General features: G+C 49.3%; 3 protein-coding genes across 3 annotated transcripts; all 3 read right to left on the bottom strand.

Annotated features, from left to right (window-relative positions):
- Positions 1-337: 337 nt before the first annotated feature.
- FOBCDRAFT_290195 (armadillo-type protein) lies at positions 338-5,120 on the bottom strand (the record flags this gene model as incomplete). Its single annotated transcript, XM_031176472.3, has 3 exons — positions 338-1,159; positions 1,210-4,638; positions 4,692-5,120. The coding sequence occupies 3 exons, from the start codon at positions 5,118-5,120 to the stop codon at positions 584-586; spliced, it is 4,434 nt and encodes a 1,477-aa protein (XP_031047605.2). The 3' UTR covers positions 338-583.
- A 4,165-nt stretch (positions 5,121-9,285) lies between these two features.
- Positions 9,286-10,779, bottom strand: FOBCDRAFT_218112 (mRNA capping enzyme, catalytic domain-containing protein). The gene is made up of 2 exons (XM_031176470.3): positions 10,563-10,779; positions 9,286-10,500 (listed from the first exon to the last, which is right to left on the bottom strand). The coding sequence occupies exons 1-2, from the start codon at positions 10,742-10,744 to the stop codon at positions 9,513-9,515; spliced, it is 1,170 nt and encodes a 389-aa protein (XP_031047603.1). The 5' UTR covers positions 10,745-10,779; the 3' UTR covers positions 9,286-9,512.
- A 416-nt stretch (positions 10,780-11,195) lies between these two features.
- FOBCDRAFT_218110 (uncharacterized protein) lies at positions 11,196-13,912 on the bottom strand. Its single transcript, XM_031176469.3, has 5 exons — positions 13,432-13,912; positions 13,050-13,300; positions 12,728-12,994; positions 11,545-12,678; positions 11,196-11,491 (listed from the first exon to the last, which is right to left on the bottom strand). The coding sequence occupies exons 1-5, from the start codon at positions 13,529-13,531 to the stop codon at positions 11,396-11,398; spliced, it is 1,848 nt and encodes a 615-aa protein (XP_031047602.3). The 5' UTR covers positions 13,532-13,912; the 3' UTR covers positions 11,196-11,395.
- Positions 13,913-14,237: the final 325 nt, after the last annotated feature.

Below are 14,237 nucleotides of genomic sequence, written 5' to 3'. Positions count from 1 at the left end.
TTTCAGTTTCAAAGACAGAGAGTTAGTGACTGGTGGATTTTCATCATTGTTTTGTACATAAAGCCTCGAGTTCTGTGAGCACAGAAGGGAATGACGGGGTCATGAGGAACCGACGAAACGAACAGCTGTCTCTTCCTCCCTCCAGGTTGGTCTATTATTCATTTTGGAGTCTACGGGAGAACTAGGCGCTGTACAGCTGGGCTAGGACAGGGAGTGAAAATCAATATCAGAGCGTTTGCTTACATGTTTTCCATACCTGACATGTACAGGACTGGCCTTTTAGGTACATACAATATGAGTCTGAGGTCGCTCATGACTTGTAAATCGAGATTGAAATGTCATGAAAACGAAATGCTATTGCTAGAGTCCCGTATGAGAGGGTATACGACAAGACAATTACCCACAAACCAAAGACTCCCTTCCCTGTACGATAGAAGCCAAACGGACTCCCCAAATCTCATCGGCTTTGTCACCACTCTTGTACCTATATAAGAGAGAAAGATTAGACCCAATAATAATAGAAGAGGCATGATTTCAAAATATTGGCATCCTGTAATCCCAACCATGGTACTTGGCCCCTTGATTACTCGTCAGCATCAATTTCCATATCGTCTGTGCCCTTGCCCCGTAGTGACCTCGTTGACCTCGTTGGTCGCTTTACCTCTGCAAGAACACTGGCCTTGACAGGTGGCTTAGACGCACCCCTGCTCTTCAGTGCTGGAGCTGCGTTTCTTCCGTTGAATCTGGGTTCTCCAGGCTTATCCGCTTCCGGTTCTGGAGGCTCGTCGTTGTCCGATGCCTTATTACTGTCATCTTCATCGTCTTCCTCTGGGGGAGCATCCGAAAGCTCTGATTCATCGTCGCCTGAACTGGCCTCGCCACCTTCACTATCATTTTCTGGATATTCCCAGTCGGCCACGCCCTCCAGCATCTCCTCCTCGTCTTCTTCGTCTTCTCGCTCTGTATAGACAGACACCTTATGAGCTCTACCACTGCGACGACGTTCTGAAGGCGGCGGTGTGTCTTTGACTGGCTTGGATTTCTTAGGTTTCGGGACCTTTTTGGGCCTGCTATCACGCTTCTCTCGGATGACTGTCTTGATTTGAGTTCTCACCCTCTTTGCTGGAGGATCCTGCTTTTCTCCCGTTGATTTTCGTTTCTATGATCAATCATTAGGAGTAATCTTCATAGCGACTAAGGAGCACAAACCTTCTTGCGATCGGCAGCTTTGAGCAGTTCGTCCAACTTCTCGTCCAGCTCTTCTGGCATATATTGCTTCTGGGCAATCTCATGGGCAACGCTACTCGACGGCAAGCTTTGCACAAGACCGCTTGGCAGGCCGACATTGCCCGAATAAGCCTGGAAAACCCAGTTTTTCCTCTCTTGCCACTTGCGTGTGACTGCCATTGCGATATCAGCCAGCACATATATCCGCTCACTAGCCTCGGGGTTCAGTGCATCGCGCGTTTGCTTGACACGCTCAGCGTACTTGTAGATCAATGAAATGTTCTCTTCTGTTGCACAAGTATTAAGATAAAAGACGAAATAGTTGGCGAAATCAGCCAGGTCATCAACGTCAGAGCTGTAGTCAGGATGGTGAGCCAGTAGAGGAATGAAGCGACTAATCATGGCCTCGAGTACGTGAGCCCTGTTTTGAGCAAAGAGTCGGGCTCTGGATCTCAACCAGGTTTCTACCCGGCTTTTGAGTTCTGCTGCTGGCTCGAAAGCAGCCAAGAAGAGCATTGTGTAAAATCTCGCCCGTAATCTTCCTTGAGTGATGTAGCTTTGTAATTTCTCCATGAAATGACGACGAACCTCAAGTTCTGTGTCTTGCACGAGCTCTGCAAGCTTGTTGAAGCTAGCGGGATCAAACTCGTCATCGTACTTTTTGACAGTACATAGTTTCAGGATCAGAAGTCCAGCAAGAAGTCTGAGTCGTTTTTTGTGAGCCAATGGAGTATCCTTGACTTTGCAAAACTCTCCTTCTTGCACCACAAATTCTTTCAGGAGTTTAAAGACCAGTTTCACTCGAGTCAGGGAGTCATCGTCGTCCTGATTCGCGAGCGCTTGATTGACCAGTGTCCTCATGGCAAGACATTTTGCTTGTAGTTCCTCATTCATGTCCTCATCCTCGACCCAGGAAACCTCAGGGTTCTTGTCATTAGTACGGACTTGACGCAGAATTTGCTTGATTGTCAAGTCGTTGATTGTCTCATCAAAGTCTAGAGTAACTGTTGGTGCTAGACGTTCAAGCTGGCTGACTGCAGCCAACCTTGTCAAGAAATTCGGCGAGCCATACTTGAAGTCCTTCATGATTCTTTGCAGAAGAGCGGTGGCGGTAACTTTACTCTTGTCATCGTTCTTAGCAAGCAGAATGTTGACGGCATACTTGGCACTTCTGGCAGGAACCCCACATAAGGCGTAGTCCATAAGAACCTGAATGAACTTCTTGTCATAGGTAATCTCCTGGGGGTATCTTTTGGAATAGGACGAGTATGCCTTGAGAATATCCACCACGGCGGGCTCGTTAGGCTGGCTGCCTGACGGTGCTTGGCTGATGATCTCCTTTCTGAGATTGTCCGAATGAGCCTTGAAAAGCGCAGGATTTCGCTGTGATATATCATTCAAGATCTCATGGGCAACTGTAGAGAATCCAGCTTTGTCATTCTTGGAGTAGTCCATGATTGTAGCCAAGTGACTCCGATTATACATCAAAGAGCCGGCCCGGTAAATTAGAGGGATGAGGGTATCCAAACAGCTCGCTGACCCTGGGTTACCTTGGACCTTGGCAATCAACTCCTTGATGGCTCTTCGGACATGTAGATATTCGGTATCGGATGCAATAATAAACTTGAGAAGCTGGTAACAACGGCGATCGTTGAGTTTCGCGAACTTCTGGAGATCGCTACGGACCTTGAGCGGATCCGGGAAAAACGCACCGAACCACTGGAAGGTCTTGCTCAAGGCGGCTTTGACCTTTTCCTCGTTTGCATTGATCACCCCCCCGTTATAGGCTTCACATTGCTGAATGAATACTTCAACTCCCTTAGCAACCTGGGGCTGACGGGCCTGCATAATGAAAAAAGCCCTCTTGGCAGACGCATCCAGTGACTTAAGCAACAGTAGGATCCTCTCTGCGCGAATTTTGTCCTGATCCGCCTGGCTATTGGCCGTCTGCGACTGAGAGGCCGCCTTTGATTTTGCGCCCTTTATGAAGGGATACTTCAAAGGGACCAAACACTCGAACATGACCCGTTCAAGAAGAATGATGAGATCCTCATCGCCGATATACCACACACTGAGGATGCGGGAAGGCACACCACCTAAGCAGGATATGACAGCCTCTTGTCCATCAGCAATCTCCCCAGCACCAACTGACCACAACTTTGCCAGTAGAACCATGGCTTCAACACGTACGGCGGGCTTCTTATCACGAGATCGATCCGCCAAGCTGGCAAATATTGAGCCAGTCTTCTCTACGCCTCCGAGAGCTCCAAGTTTCAGAACGATGTCGCGGAAGTCAAACAGCTCGACTGCTTGTACCGCAGCCAGCCGAACTTTCTCTTCGCTGTCATTGAGCTTTTCGTAGAGTGCCTTGATGAGCTCGTTCTCCTCTTCGCGGCTAAGACCAATGCCCCCTGCAGACGTGGCCAATATATAACCAGCAGCAGAGATCCAAGCCGCACGAATGATGGCGGCCTTGTCATTCTTTCTCCCAACGAAGTTGCGATACGCGGCATGATGTATTTGAGCAAAAGACTGAGGTGAGTAAGGTTTTGTCAAGACGTTCTCGACGGCTGGGGGTGGAGTGTCGTCCAGTAATTTTATGGGAGGATAAGCCGCTGGTTCCAACGAAGGAGGAGGTGGTGGTCCCGCTGCACCAATGCCTGAAACCATGTCGCCAATCGTCTCTGTGGCGATTTGACGAAGATGCACATTGTCGGCTGAAAGCTCAGCATCGAGCTGCGGTACCACGTTGGAAAGAACTGTCGGGGCGGCTCGCCACAGTTCACGAATGAGTAGATGGGCTTGGCGGAGACTCCTCAGATCTGCCTCTGATGGGCCCAGAGTCCCGTCTTCATCATCAGAATCATCCGCATGTCGCTGCCCATTGGATTTGGTAGCGAAGCCGGAAGCGTTAAGGATAACGTCACTGAAGTATTGACTCACGTAACGTGCCATTTTATCGGAACATCCATTGCATATGTTTTTCGCCATGACATATGCTGGTGGTTCTTCCTTGAGAAGAAGAGTGGATTGATTCCCGTTCTGTCCTTTATGTCGATTTCCACCGGGAGGAGCAGCTCTCAGAAACTGACTGATAATCGCGTCGACAACAGAAGCCGACACACTCTCGGCCTCGTCAATCAACTGCATTAGCATTTCTGTCAGGTGAATCTCAACGTCTTTAGCGACCTGTTCCTCAGATGCTGCCTTAGAACCAGATGCCGATACTCCGTCAAATGTGCTGTTGAAGAGTCGTAACAGTAGATCGTCAGCGTTGGAGATTTGGTGGAGGAGTAAAATACTCTTGACTTCCGTAAGAGATGCCAAAACGTATTTGTGCTGGCTGTCATATGGATTTGTGGGATCGTGCAGAGCCGGCAGGATATCCTTGATGAACAAGGTGAATATCATCTGGAGCATGTTAGCATGGTACAGATATAGATGGAGAATCGTGCTAAACACACTTTGATCTGGTCGTCGGTAAAAGGAGCATCGGGAACGAAGAGTCGAAGAATATCGACTAGGCAGCATGCTGTGTATGCCTTGACACCGCCATCCTTGTGCTGAAGTAGGTTACGGTGTCCCAATTGTTTGGCCACATCTCTGATGGAGTCCAGGTCGGCGGCACCTTGATCGAGATCGGAGAGCTCCTTGGATAATTTGTCGAGTCGTTTTATCAGAGTGCTCGTAGGAATTGGCTTGGCGGGTTTCCAGGAAATTTCTTCGTCGAAAGTCAAGCTGCGTTGCTCGCCCTCCTCCTCATTCTCTGAGTCATGGTCGCGCTCTTCGCGCTGTTCTTCTTCTTGGTCTTGCTCATCTTCCCGCTCAACGACTTCCTCCTCCTCCTCCTCCTCCACTTGGGCAGGCTTCTCGACGCGCCGACGACGCGCCATCATGCGCTATACAAAAACCGCCAATTGAATTCTTCTTTTGAAGGAGCTGGAGGGCCTAGGAGCGAACTCAATAAGAATGCTTCGGCAGACGGTGTGTTATGACTATTGGAGTTGCTGGGATACGAAATTTGGGGTGCGTAATTGTCCTAACACCGCATCGCATGCGCTTGCTGTAGCAAAGACCTGGCCACTGCAATACCAGCACCGGTGGAGGCAGCGCCAGTATGGTAATTTCAGAGCGATGGAGTTAGGTATCGTAAAGACAGCAAAATCTCGAGGGCGACGATAAATTAAAGGTCAGACACGAAGTGGGAGAGATGTTCTTGTGATAAGCGGAGGCGTGTTCCGTGCGCGCGACGCGACCTTACTTTTGGTTTTGGACGTTAGCCACTCCACTTCCACTTCCACTTCCACTTCGATGGGGGACGGACGTTGGGTGGGTAGGTAGCCAAGCAGCATGAACAGGAGCTTCCTTGACCGAGCTACCTCACGGTAGGAAAGCTAGCACCAGAGAGCTAAGCTAGGTACCTACCTTATACCTAATTGAGTCACTGCCTGAACAGCCTGGGTTGCTGCCCCACCAATAGGATATGCCCTTGATGTTTATGCTTCTACTGAGCTCATGTTTTTGGCTAAGGTACCTTAGCTACTTACATAAAACTCCAACCTCAAGTCTCTTTTTGAATCACAATTGCACGACTATTTAACCCCCTTTCGACAATCTTACACGTCATTTTTGGTTTATGTATTGACTGAGACGGGAATTTGGCTCCGATCTGGAACTTTACACCAAGACGTTAATTTGTTCCTCTCATGATCGCCCTATTCATGTCCTTTGCTAGAATGCTCCCTGTCTTGGAGATAGGTATAGGTTAAAGTAACCAACGAAAACATCCATTGTGAGCTACCACTGTTTTGTCTACTGGTCGTGGCTCCTGATGGGGGATTATGTGGCCCGCGGTGTCTGACAACTAAGCGTCGTTCGAGGAATCGTGAGGGATGCCATATTCAGGCATAGCTTTCTGAATATATGTACCTTTAACTACCTACCTAGGCAGTAATGGAACTCCACGTTGGTTACTGAAGTCAATGTAGATGGTCCATGGACAGGGACATGCCAAGCTCCCAAGTTAACGGCTCCCAGGTGAGAGTTGAGAAACAGCAACATCACGAGCACTACCTTTTCTGTATTACCTTTTGTCATCACATATTAATCTTCGTATCTTGAAGCTCATCAATTAACCGATAATTCAACTCGACTGGCTCTGCTGGTACGTACATACACGGCATTGGATACAAGTGTTGCGAACACGGTGATACTGGAATCGTTGCAACAGAGCTGTTTATGTACGACCATGGTATGTTTGCTTCATTTCACCGTGAGGCGAATTTGACACACAGAGCCTCCATTTTGAGGTTTCATGCTAGAAAGTTCCCTTGCGGGTTCGGCCTGGAGCAATTCAGGATAGATCTCTGTTGCACAAGTTTGGCCGCATCGTTTGCCGCGTGTCGAATCATTTTGCTATCCTGTAAGTGGCAGCCCACGGGATAATTAACTTGTACTCGCCTATGAAAGGGGATCTCCCGTTGATGGAAGTAGAAGATGGTGTTGCGAGGGTTATCTCCACTGCCTGTAGTGCTTTGGTGGCAAGCTGTTGAGTACAAGTTGAGCCGTTGCTCCTTTAGAAGAAGAATGCGACCTCTCTTCCTTCCCTCCTATTTCATGCCTCTTCTCTCTTTAAAACAGGCTGGTATTTTTAGTCGCCTTTCCACTGAAAGATCTGTTCAACTCCCGTTTGACACGCGACTAACGAAGGAAACAAGGCAACTGAAATCGCCTGAGTTCAATGTAAGCCAACATTCTCCGTTCTTCAAGATTTGTGATCGCTGCTTCACCTTGAAACTCCATTCTCCTAAGGTAGGTGCTGGTAGACAGGATGTTGAGAGTTATTGCAAGCGTTAAGCCTGCCACTGGCTGCCAGCTTCCAGCTGCCAACCAGCCAGCAGAGCAACATGCAGCCCTGCTCTTTCTTGGTGCCATAATGAATCACTGCCTCTCCTGCTCTGTTTATTGATTTTGCCTTCTCTCGCCGCCATGGAACCTCCTTCCAGCCCTACTTCTTTCCTTGAATCACTCAGCAGGCCGTCCGCTCCTTTCCCTCTCCCACCCTTACTATATCTTCCTCTCCTCATCCCTCGTTTCTACTCTACTCCTCCATCTTCCAAACTTCGTTACTCCAACGTCGTCTAACATAATTTGTCTTTCCAACCAGAAAAGGCCTTATTCTATCCGCTCGACCGGTAGGTATATTTTCTTTTCTTTTCTTTTGTTACTTATAGCACTGTCTTCCACTTGGTCTCGGGCATCAGGCGCTGCATCGCTCTCATCACGAACTGCTCCCGTGTCTTTTTACTTACCCGGCGAATAATTTGCTGATCACACTAGCAGTCACTTTGATTATCCAGTATTACTTACTATCAATCTTGATCCAAGTACGTCCACAGCTGTTTTCCAGTACTCTCCAAGGCTGATTCCATCTCCAGTGGCGGACTTGATGGATTCCGAGAAGGGCGAGGGCCAAATTCCTCGAATGTCCGGGGATAGCAAGACGAAGAGATCTTCATTCTTCGTCAAGCTGCTTGTTGCTTTTGTGATTATCATATGTGCAATTCCCGTCATGTTTGGCATGGGTGTTGTTGGCGCAGTCTATGGTATGTTTTTGGAACTCGTTGTTGCCACGGCTTGTGACAAACTAACCAGGTAACAGCCAACTTGAAGTTCTTCCACGATCAGGAGCGCGGCACTGTCGATTTTCTTTCAAGTGATCAGGTGCACAACGTTGCTCGCCATCTCGAGAGCACCGGTGCTTCATACCCAATCTCGTATGTCCCCGACTCCCAGGTACTTTTATGATGCCCAAGAAGCCACTGACCCCTAGAGACAGGACTAAGACGGCTCTATCTACAATCTATGGCGTCAGTTACACCTCGAATGCTGATGTGGTCACCGAGGTTGCAACTGTTACTGGAACCCGCTATGTCACTGTGCCTGGTGAAGCCCTGTCTGTTTCTGTCACCACACGGGAGAGCACTACCGAATACTGTGAGGTTCAGGTCGTTACCATGACCGAGAGCTACACGGTCACTGTACCTAACGACATAGCCTCCCAGGACTCCTCAGGTGATGCTGTTGGAGCCACCGTGACCGGCAACCCACAGACTGTGACCGAGAACGAAACTGATTTCTCTCTCACCAGTGGTCCATCTGATGCCATCGTCACTGGTAACCCACAGACTGTGACTGAGAGCAAGACCGATTTTTCTCTCACTGTTGGTTCGTCCGATGCCCTCACCACCGCCAGCCCTGAGACCATCACGAAAACTTTCGAGGTGTCCTCGCCCCTCCCTAAACCGCACACAACTATTACCATTCAAAGTCTCTATCCTCCTCGGGAAGGTCTGAGCACTGTCACCCAGTACACCACTGTTGAGAAGACCATCACAGCTCCCGACTCATTCATCACTGTCACTTTGACTAGCAAATGCCCAGAATGTTCACCCATCGTGTCAGTTTCTCCTTCCAGTAGCTCCACAACGACTGTTTACGAAACTGCTGGTGTGCCCCCGACCTCTACAACAACTATCATGGTTCCGCCTCCTGCTTACCCACCTTACCCAACCGCCAACAATACCTTACTGCCGGGTCTATCCGGTAGCGTTACTGCTGTGCCTACTGTACCTACTCCGACTCCTGTTGTCGTCTCAGGAGGCACCAAGAAGCCCGAGCCTCGTGGGTGGGGTGGTACCAGCGGGACCACCAATCTTAGCTGCACCGTTATGCTGGTGGCCATTATCATGTTTGCACTCTGAGCTTGGACGGAGTAATCGGCGCATATGCTGCCCTTTTGAGAAAACTTGATCAAGGAAAGGAATGGCAAGAAAGCACTCGCAAGACGTGCAAGGACCACGTTAGGAGAATTGGAGTTTCAGCGGTCAGAACTGGCATTGGACTTGGTATCCAAACTGGAAATGGAATTGAGATGATCTGTAAATCCGCTCTTGGCTTGCGCTATGCTGCGTACCTAGGTAATGAATAAGGGGACGCCGGGAGCTAGGTATAGATCAAAAAGTTCAATATCGCAGCATGGGTACTTTTAATTTCGGCGCCGAATTCTTGATGTTGATGTTGCTTTGAGGTTTGTCAATATCTCCTAATTTCATATAGGCTATGAATGTATTTATGAAGGTGTGTCTGTTCAAATCAAACTTGCGAGATGCTATGTGGTGCAGTGGTGAAATATGAGAATCTCCTATCCATAATCCTTTCCCAACGCCTTGCCCTATCGATACAGAACCAATATTCCCGGACGCCGTGTTTGCCTGTCGATTAATCTATCTTGCAGGGCCCCTACTCGCCCGAGCCTTCCAGGCATTCTTGATTTCCCCAGCTGCTCTGTACAGGTCCTTTTCCGAAACCCGGTCCTCGATGCTTTGAAGCACACTCTTAGTTGTGCTGATGTGGTTGGCCTCGTTCTTGTCATCACGGAAGCGCACAATGCGCCACCGACCTTGCTCATCGATGTTACATTCAACCACTCGCCAGTTAAGCGGATCGTTTAGCGACTTGAGAGTCTCCCACTCCTCCTCGGAGATGAACACGCTGTTGAAATACTCGTACTTTTCGGGGCCGCTACCCCCTGCGTAGACGTACAAGTCAGCCTTGGGGACGCTGTCATAATCAATGAATGGCTCAGTGATGCCTTCGCGACGCTCCTCGTCGTTGGGCTCAACTTCCACAAAGTCCAGGGACAGGCGGCAGTCTACAGTGTTCTCCTCTGGCGGCTTCCATTTCAAGATGTGGTTGTCGGTGCCGTGTTTGTAAGCAGTGGTGCGACAGGTGAAGATCAGACCGTCGTTGCCGTGCTTTAGCTTGGGGAGGATATCTCTGAACATCATATCAATGGCGTAGGCAAATTGGGGTTTCTTCATCTCCACGTAGAAGGGCTGGAACTCTAGTTCCTGAGGATATTCCTGATAAAGCTTCTTGTAGGGGCGGTAGAATCGTTGGTCGAAATATGCGAGCCGCTTGTCGAGTGTTCGTTCCATGAGCAGGGCACCATCCAGCACCAGACAGTCAAATACCAGAAACATGGGGACGCGCTTCCCGTCGGAGCCTGTGTCCCAAACCAGTTCACCGTCGATCAGCGTGTTCGTGTGGAATGCTTCTGGGGAGTTCTCGAGAGGAAAGTGCAGGCTCCTGTTCGTGATGAACCAAAAGTCGTTTTTGCGATCGATTAGGTAGTGAGCCTCGTTTCCATTCTCGTCTGTTGTCGAATAGAGGAGATATCTGATACCGTCGGACTTTTCAACTACGTAGTAACTACAAGATCACCGTTAGCTGTAGGTTCTAGGTCGCGAGATAGCGTTCCATGTCAATCTTACTCGTGCTGAGCGAGCTCCTCGAGATGCTGACGGGCGAAGCTTACGGGCTGCGCACCGGGAAAGCCAGTAGCAGACCTGTTGAGAAGGTTCGCGACCTCCTTGCGCATTTCGTGGAGTAGTTGTCCTTGAGCCTTGATGCCCGGCTCCGCGATGGAGGCGATGGGCCCATCTTGTTGGGCCATCGCGATGACTGTGGTGAGGATGCGCTGGGGGAGGTTTGATTGTTGTTGCGACAATGAAGCTACTGTCCTTTATAATAAATGCTTATCGATAAGGAACACTTACAGAACCGCATACTATGCTCCCAAGCTCCAATTGAGGTACGGCATGGAGCTTACTTTTTGGGAGACAGGAGCTCTTTGAGAGTATTTGCGATTTTTTCTTTTTTAAAAAAAAAGAAAATAGGAATTTTTCTTTTTTGCTCTTTTCTGTCATATAGTATTCTTGTGAGAGGAATGGAGATTTAACCTGGTATATAACAAGTCGAGGTAGGCAGCCATTCAGGCTGGACCTAGATTTCATAAAATCACTTTTTTTCTTCAGAGACGACTTGCAATGTTTATTTGTAAGGTCTGCATTCCTGAGACATTTACACGGTCTTCAGTGTCAGACTTCTGGCCTTCCTGGCGAGACCAATAATTCATCGTCAACAAGTCTACACCAAATTCGCAGAATTGCGCAACTTCACGATAAATTATAATATAAGTGTCAGTGCAGAGACCACAGCAGAGAAGAAGTCAATGAATTATATGGGAATATTATTCCTCTCCTCTTATCATCTACGGCTTTCGAACCATCCCATCAGGCACACAAAACAACAGAGTACAACATGTTTAGGACTCGTCAATCTTCTCTACCTCTGCTCGAGCTTCCTCCCATTGTTGCTTACTTTTCTTGGCCCACTCGATCTGGCTCTGAGCATAAGCGAGCTGGTGGACGTTAGCGCTTCGAAGATTAGTCAAGACTGAGCTCATAAACTCACCATGTAGCGTCGCAAGTCGTCCTCCTTGTCCTTTTGGAATCGCTTCATATCCTTTAGAACACTCGTGCTGGCTTCTTTGACATCGCGCTCCGAGACAACTTGAGCTTGTTCTAACTGACCGATGCTCTCTCTCGTCTTTCCGATCAAATCGCGGCGTGTTCTCTCTGGATCGACGTCAACGACCCCTTGTACTGCATGTCGGATGGGTCCAAAAATCTTGTTCGTTATCGAGTTCCCACTGGGCATCTTCTTATGAGACGGCGCACTGGTACTCCTTTCGGGTAACCCCTGACTGGCTGAAGGTGTGTGCGAGGAAAATTCCCCGTGGGTCCCAGGAAAGTCAGAGTCGATGGACTCGGTGTCGTCCTGGCCACCATCACGCCGTTGATGAGAGGACGGCTCCTTAAGGCTCGTCGATCGCTTTGGCGGTGGTGATATTTGCTGACTGCTGGAGAGGTAATTCTCAATTCTTCGAGCCTCGGCCTCACTCTGCTCTAGTTGGTCGAGCAGCGCTCGCTTCTTGTTCAGCTCTTCGCTAGTCAAGTCTTGCTGCACACGCTTGAGCACACGATACTTAAGTACACTTCGAACAACACCCGCAAATTGCGCATGCTCACGCATGGGTTCGGCAAAGCTAGCACCCAGAGAGCCTGAGAGCTCCTCTGTGGCGATATATGATAGATCAGCTGCCTGGCCTATTCGCTCAATAGCCGGTCCGAGTGACGGCGCCTGCTCTGAAACCGCAAAGGCGTTGTAGACGGATCCTAGCTCACAAAGATCGGCCGCCAATGAGGAGAGATGACTGAGAGTTCGTCTGTTCACCTTTTCCATTGGGCCAGTAAGAAGCTGTTCGAGTTCCTTGATCGAAGATTCGTATGAGATGAAATAAGGGTCCAGCTCCTGTTCACCCAGATTGTGACCCTCAGGTGGAAACCGGCCAAAGGCGTGAGGCCCTGCTTGTATGTGGCCTGAGCTATTGTCGTGATTGGTACCAGCCACCGTCTTGAGCTTTGCCGATGCTGCCGGGATTGGCAAGTAGCTGTGCGCGGGAGTTGGATTTGCGGGGTCCAGCGGAGGCGCTTTCAAGATCGACTTGGGAATTGACGACACGGGATGAGAATGCAAGACCTCGCTCTATTATGCAGTTAGTAGTGACATCTGCGCATTCAGAGACACGACATACCCAGCTGGCATTAGGGTCCAGGAATCGCCACCAAACTCCATCTGTTCGGATTTCGTCCATTCGGCGGCAGCGATTTAAAAAGACTGCCAACATGCGCTTTCGGAGATCAATGATTTGCTGGTCCTGCTTCGCATTCGTAGGGTTCGCGGCATAATCAGCCATCGTGTGCTTCTCAGGGATGGGAGGAACAATTAAGGTAGGGTGAAGGCGAGTAAGGGCATCGCGCAGAGAAGCGAACTCTGAATATCGGCGGCGCACTTCAAGATCCTGTCACGTAGTCGTCAGTGAAATACCTCGGAGGACTAGCAGTAGATGGACGTACGCCAGTTTTAATAGTGTACACGATATATCTGCCGCCGCTCTCTAGACTCTTGCCAGCATCCGTGATGAGGATAGATAATTTGGGGTTCTCGTAGAGGATCTGCTCGATGCGACTGTCGTAACCACCGGGCTTGCGCTTGGGGCCGGTATCTTGCGCCGAGTCTCCATCGTCGTTACCACCGCCGTGGCCAAACTGGCCATGCTCATCATCGCTACCAGAGGTTGGTGTTTGAGGTGGCTCGAACGATTGATCTGAGAGAAAATCGTAAGTATCATTGATTTCTTCCTCGTCCTCTGACAGAATTGAATCAACCATCTCAGCAACGATTAGGGGGTGACCCTGGGAATGCTGTCTAGTGAAATGGTATGGGTAATCGACGTACAATTACGAGTTGACGGGGACGTCGGGTTGACAGACGATGACTGTGAGTCCCGCCTGTCAAAGCTGGTGCCGTACGGGTTATTGTCCTCGTCATTCCACATTCTGACGACTTGTCGAGGGCAATCGCGACAGGTGTTGCGGAAAGAGGTATTCAATACAATCCAAGGTGGTCTATTTCGCGCGTTTAAGCCGGGAGCCTGGACAGGAGCTGGTAGGCTGCGGGTGAAGGACGAGAGCTTCAAGCGCAAGGTAGATCGTAGCTAGCGGGGGAGGGGCAAGCATGGGTCGATTGAAGCGATACAATACGATGGTTCATGCGCTGAAGCTGACTACATCCAGGCCTATTGTTCCTGGTCGTGGAGTAGAAATAAGCAGAGTATGAGAAGAAGCCCAGGTGAAGATGGGATGTCGCGGTCGGCGGTGGAAGTAAGGTTAGTACCTAGGCAAGGTAATGAAGGGAATAGGATGACGTTGAATGGGGCTGGGCCGAGTTGGCTATGGCTGAAGTTGGCCTAGGTCATCAATTCCTCTGTGCCGTAAGTGCCTAGGGTAGGCTGCTATATTACCCAATGTTATTAAGTGACAAGGGGCGTGAGAGGACGAGTCTCGAGCTTTGTTTTACCTAGTGGAACCTTTCCATGGCCCATCGCATTGGGATTGGATGCCTTCACCCGAGTCAAATGGATATTGACATAAACTCCATCAGTCAACGTTGAGTAAATAAGTGTTTTATGTAACTAAAGATCAATTTTCTACTCTGATTTTCTATTGGACACGTCACGCTCAAAGGTGATAAAATGCTATCTC

Source organism: Fusarium oxysporum, chromosome III (genome assembly GCF_013085055.1).
Source record: "Fusarium oxysporum Fo47 chromosome III, complete sequence".
Lineage (NCBI taxonomy): Eukaryota > Fungi > Ascomycota > Sordariomycetes > Hypocreales > Nectriaceae > Fusarium > Fusarium oxysporum.
Note: the sequence above shows the minus strand (reverse complement) of the source record. Positions and strands in the feature narration are given on the sequence as shown.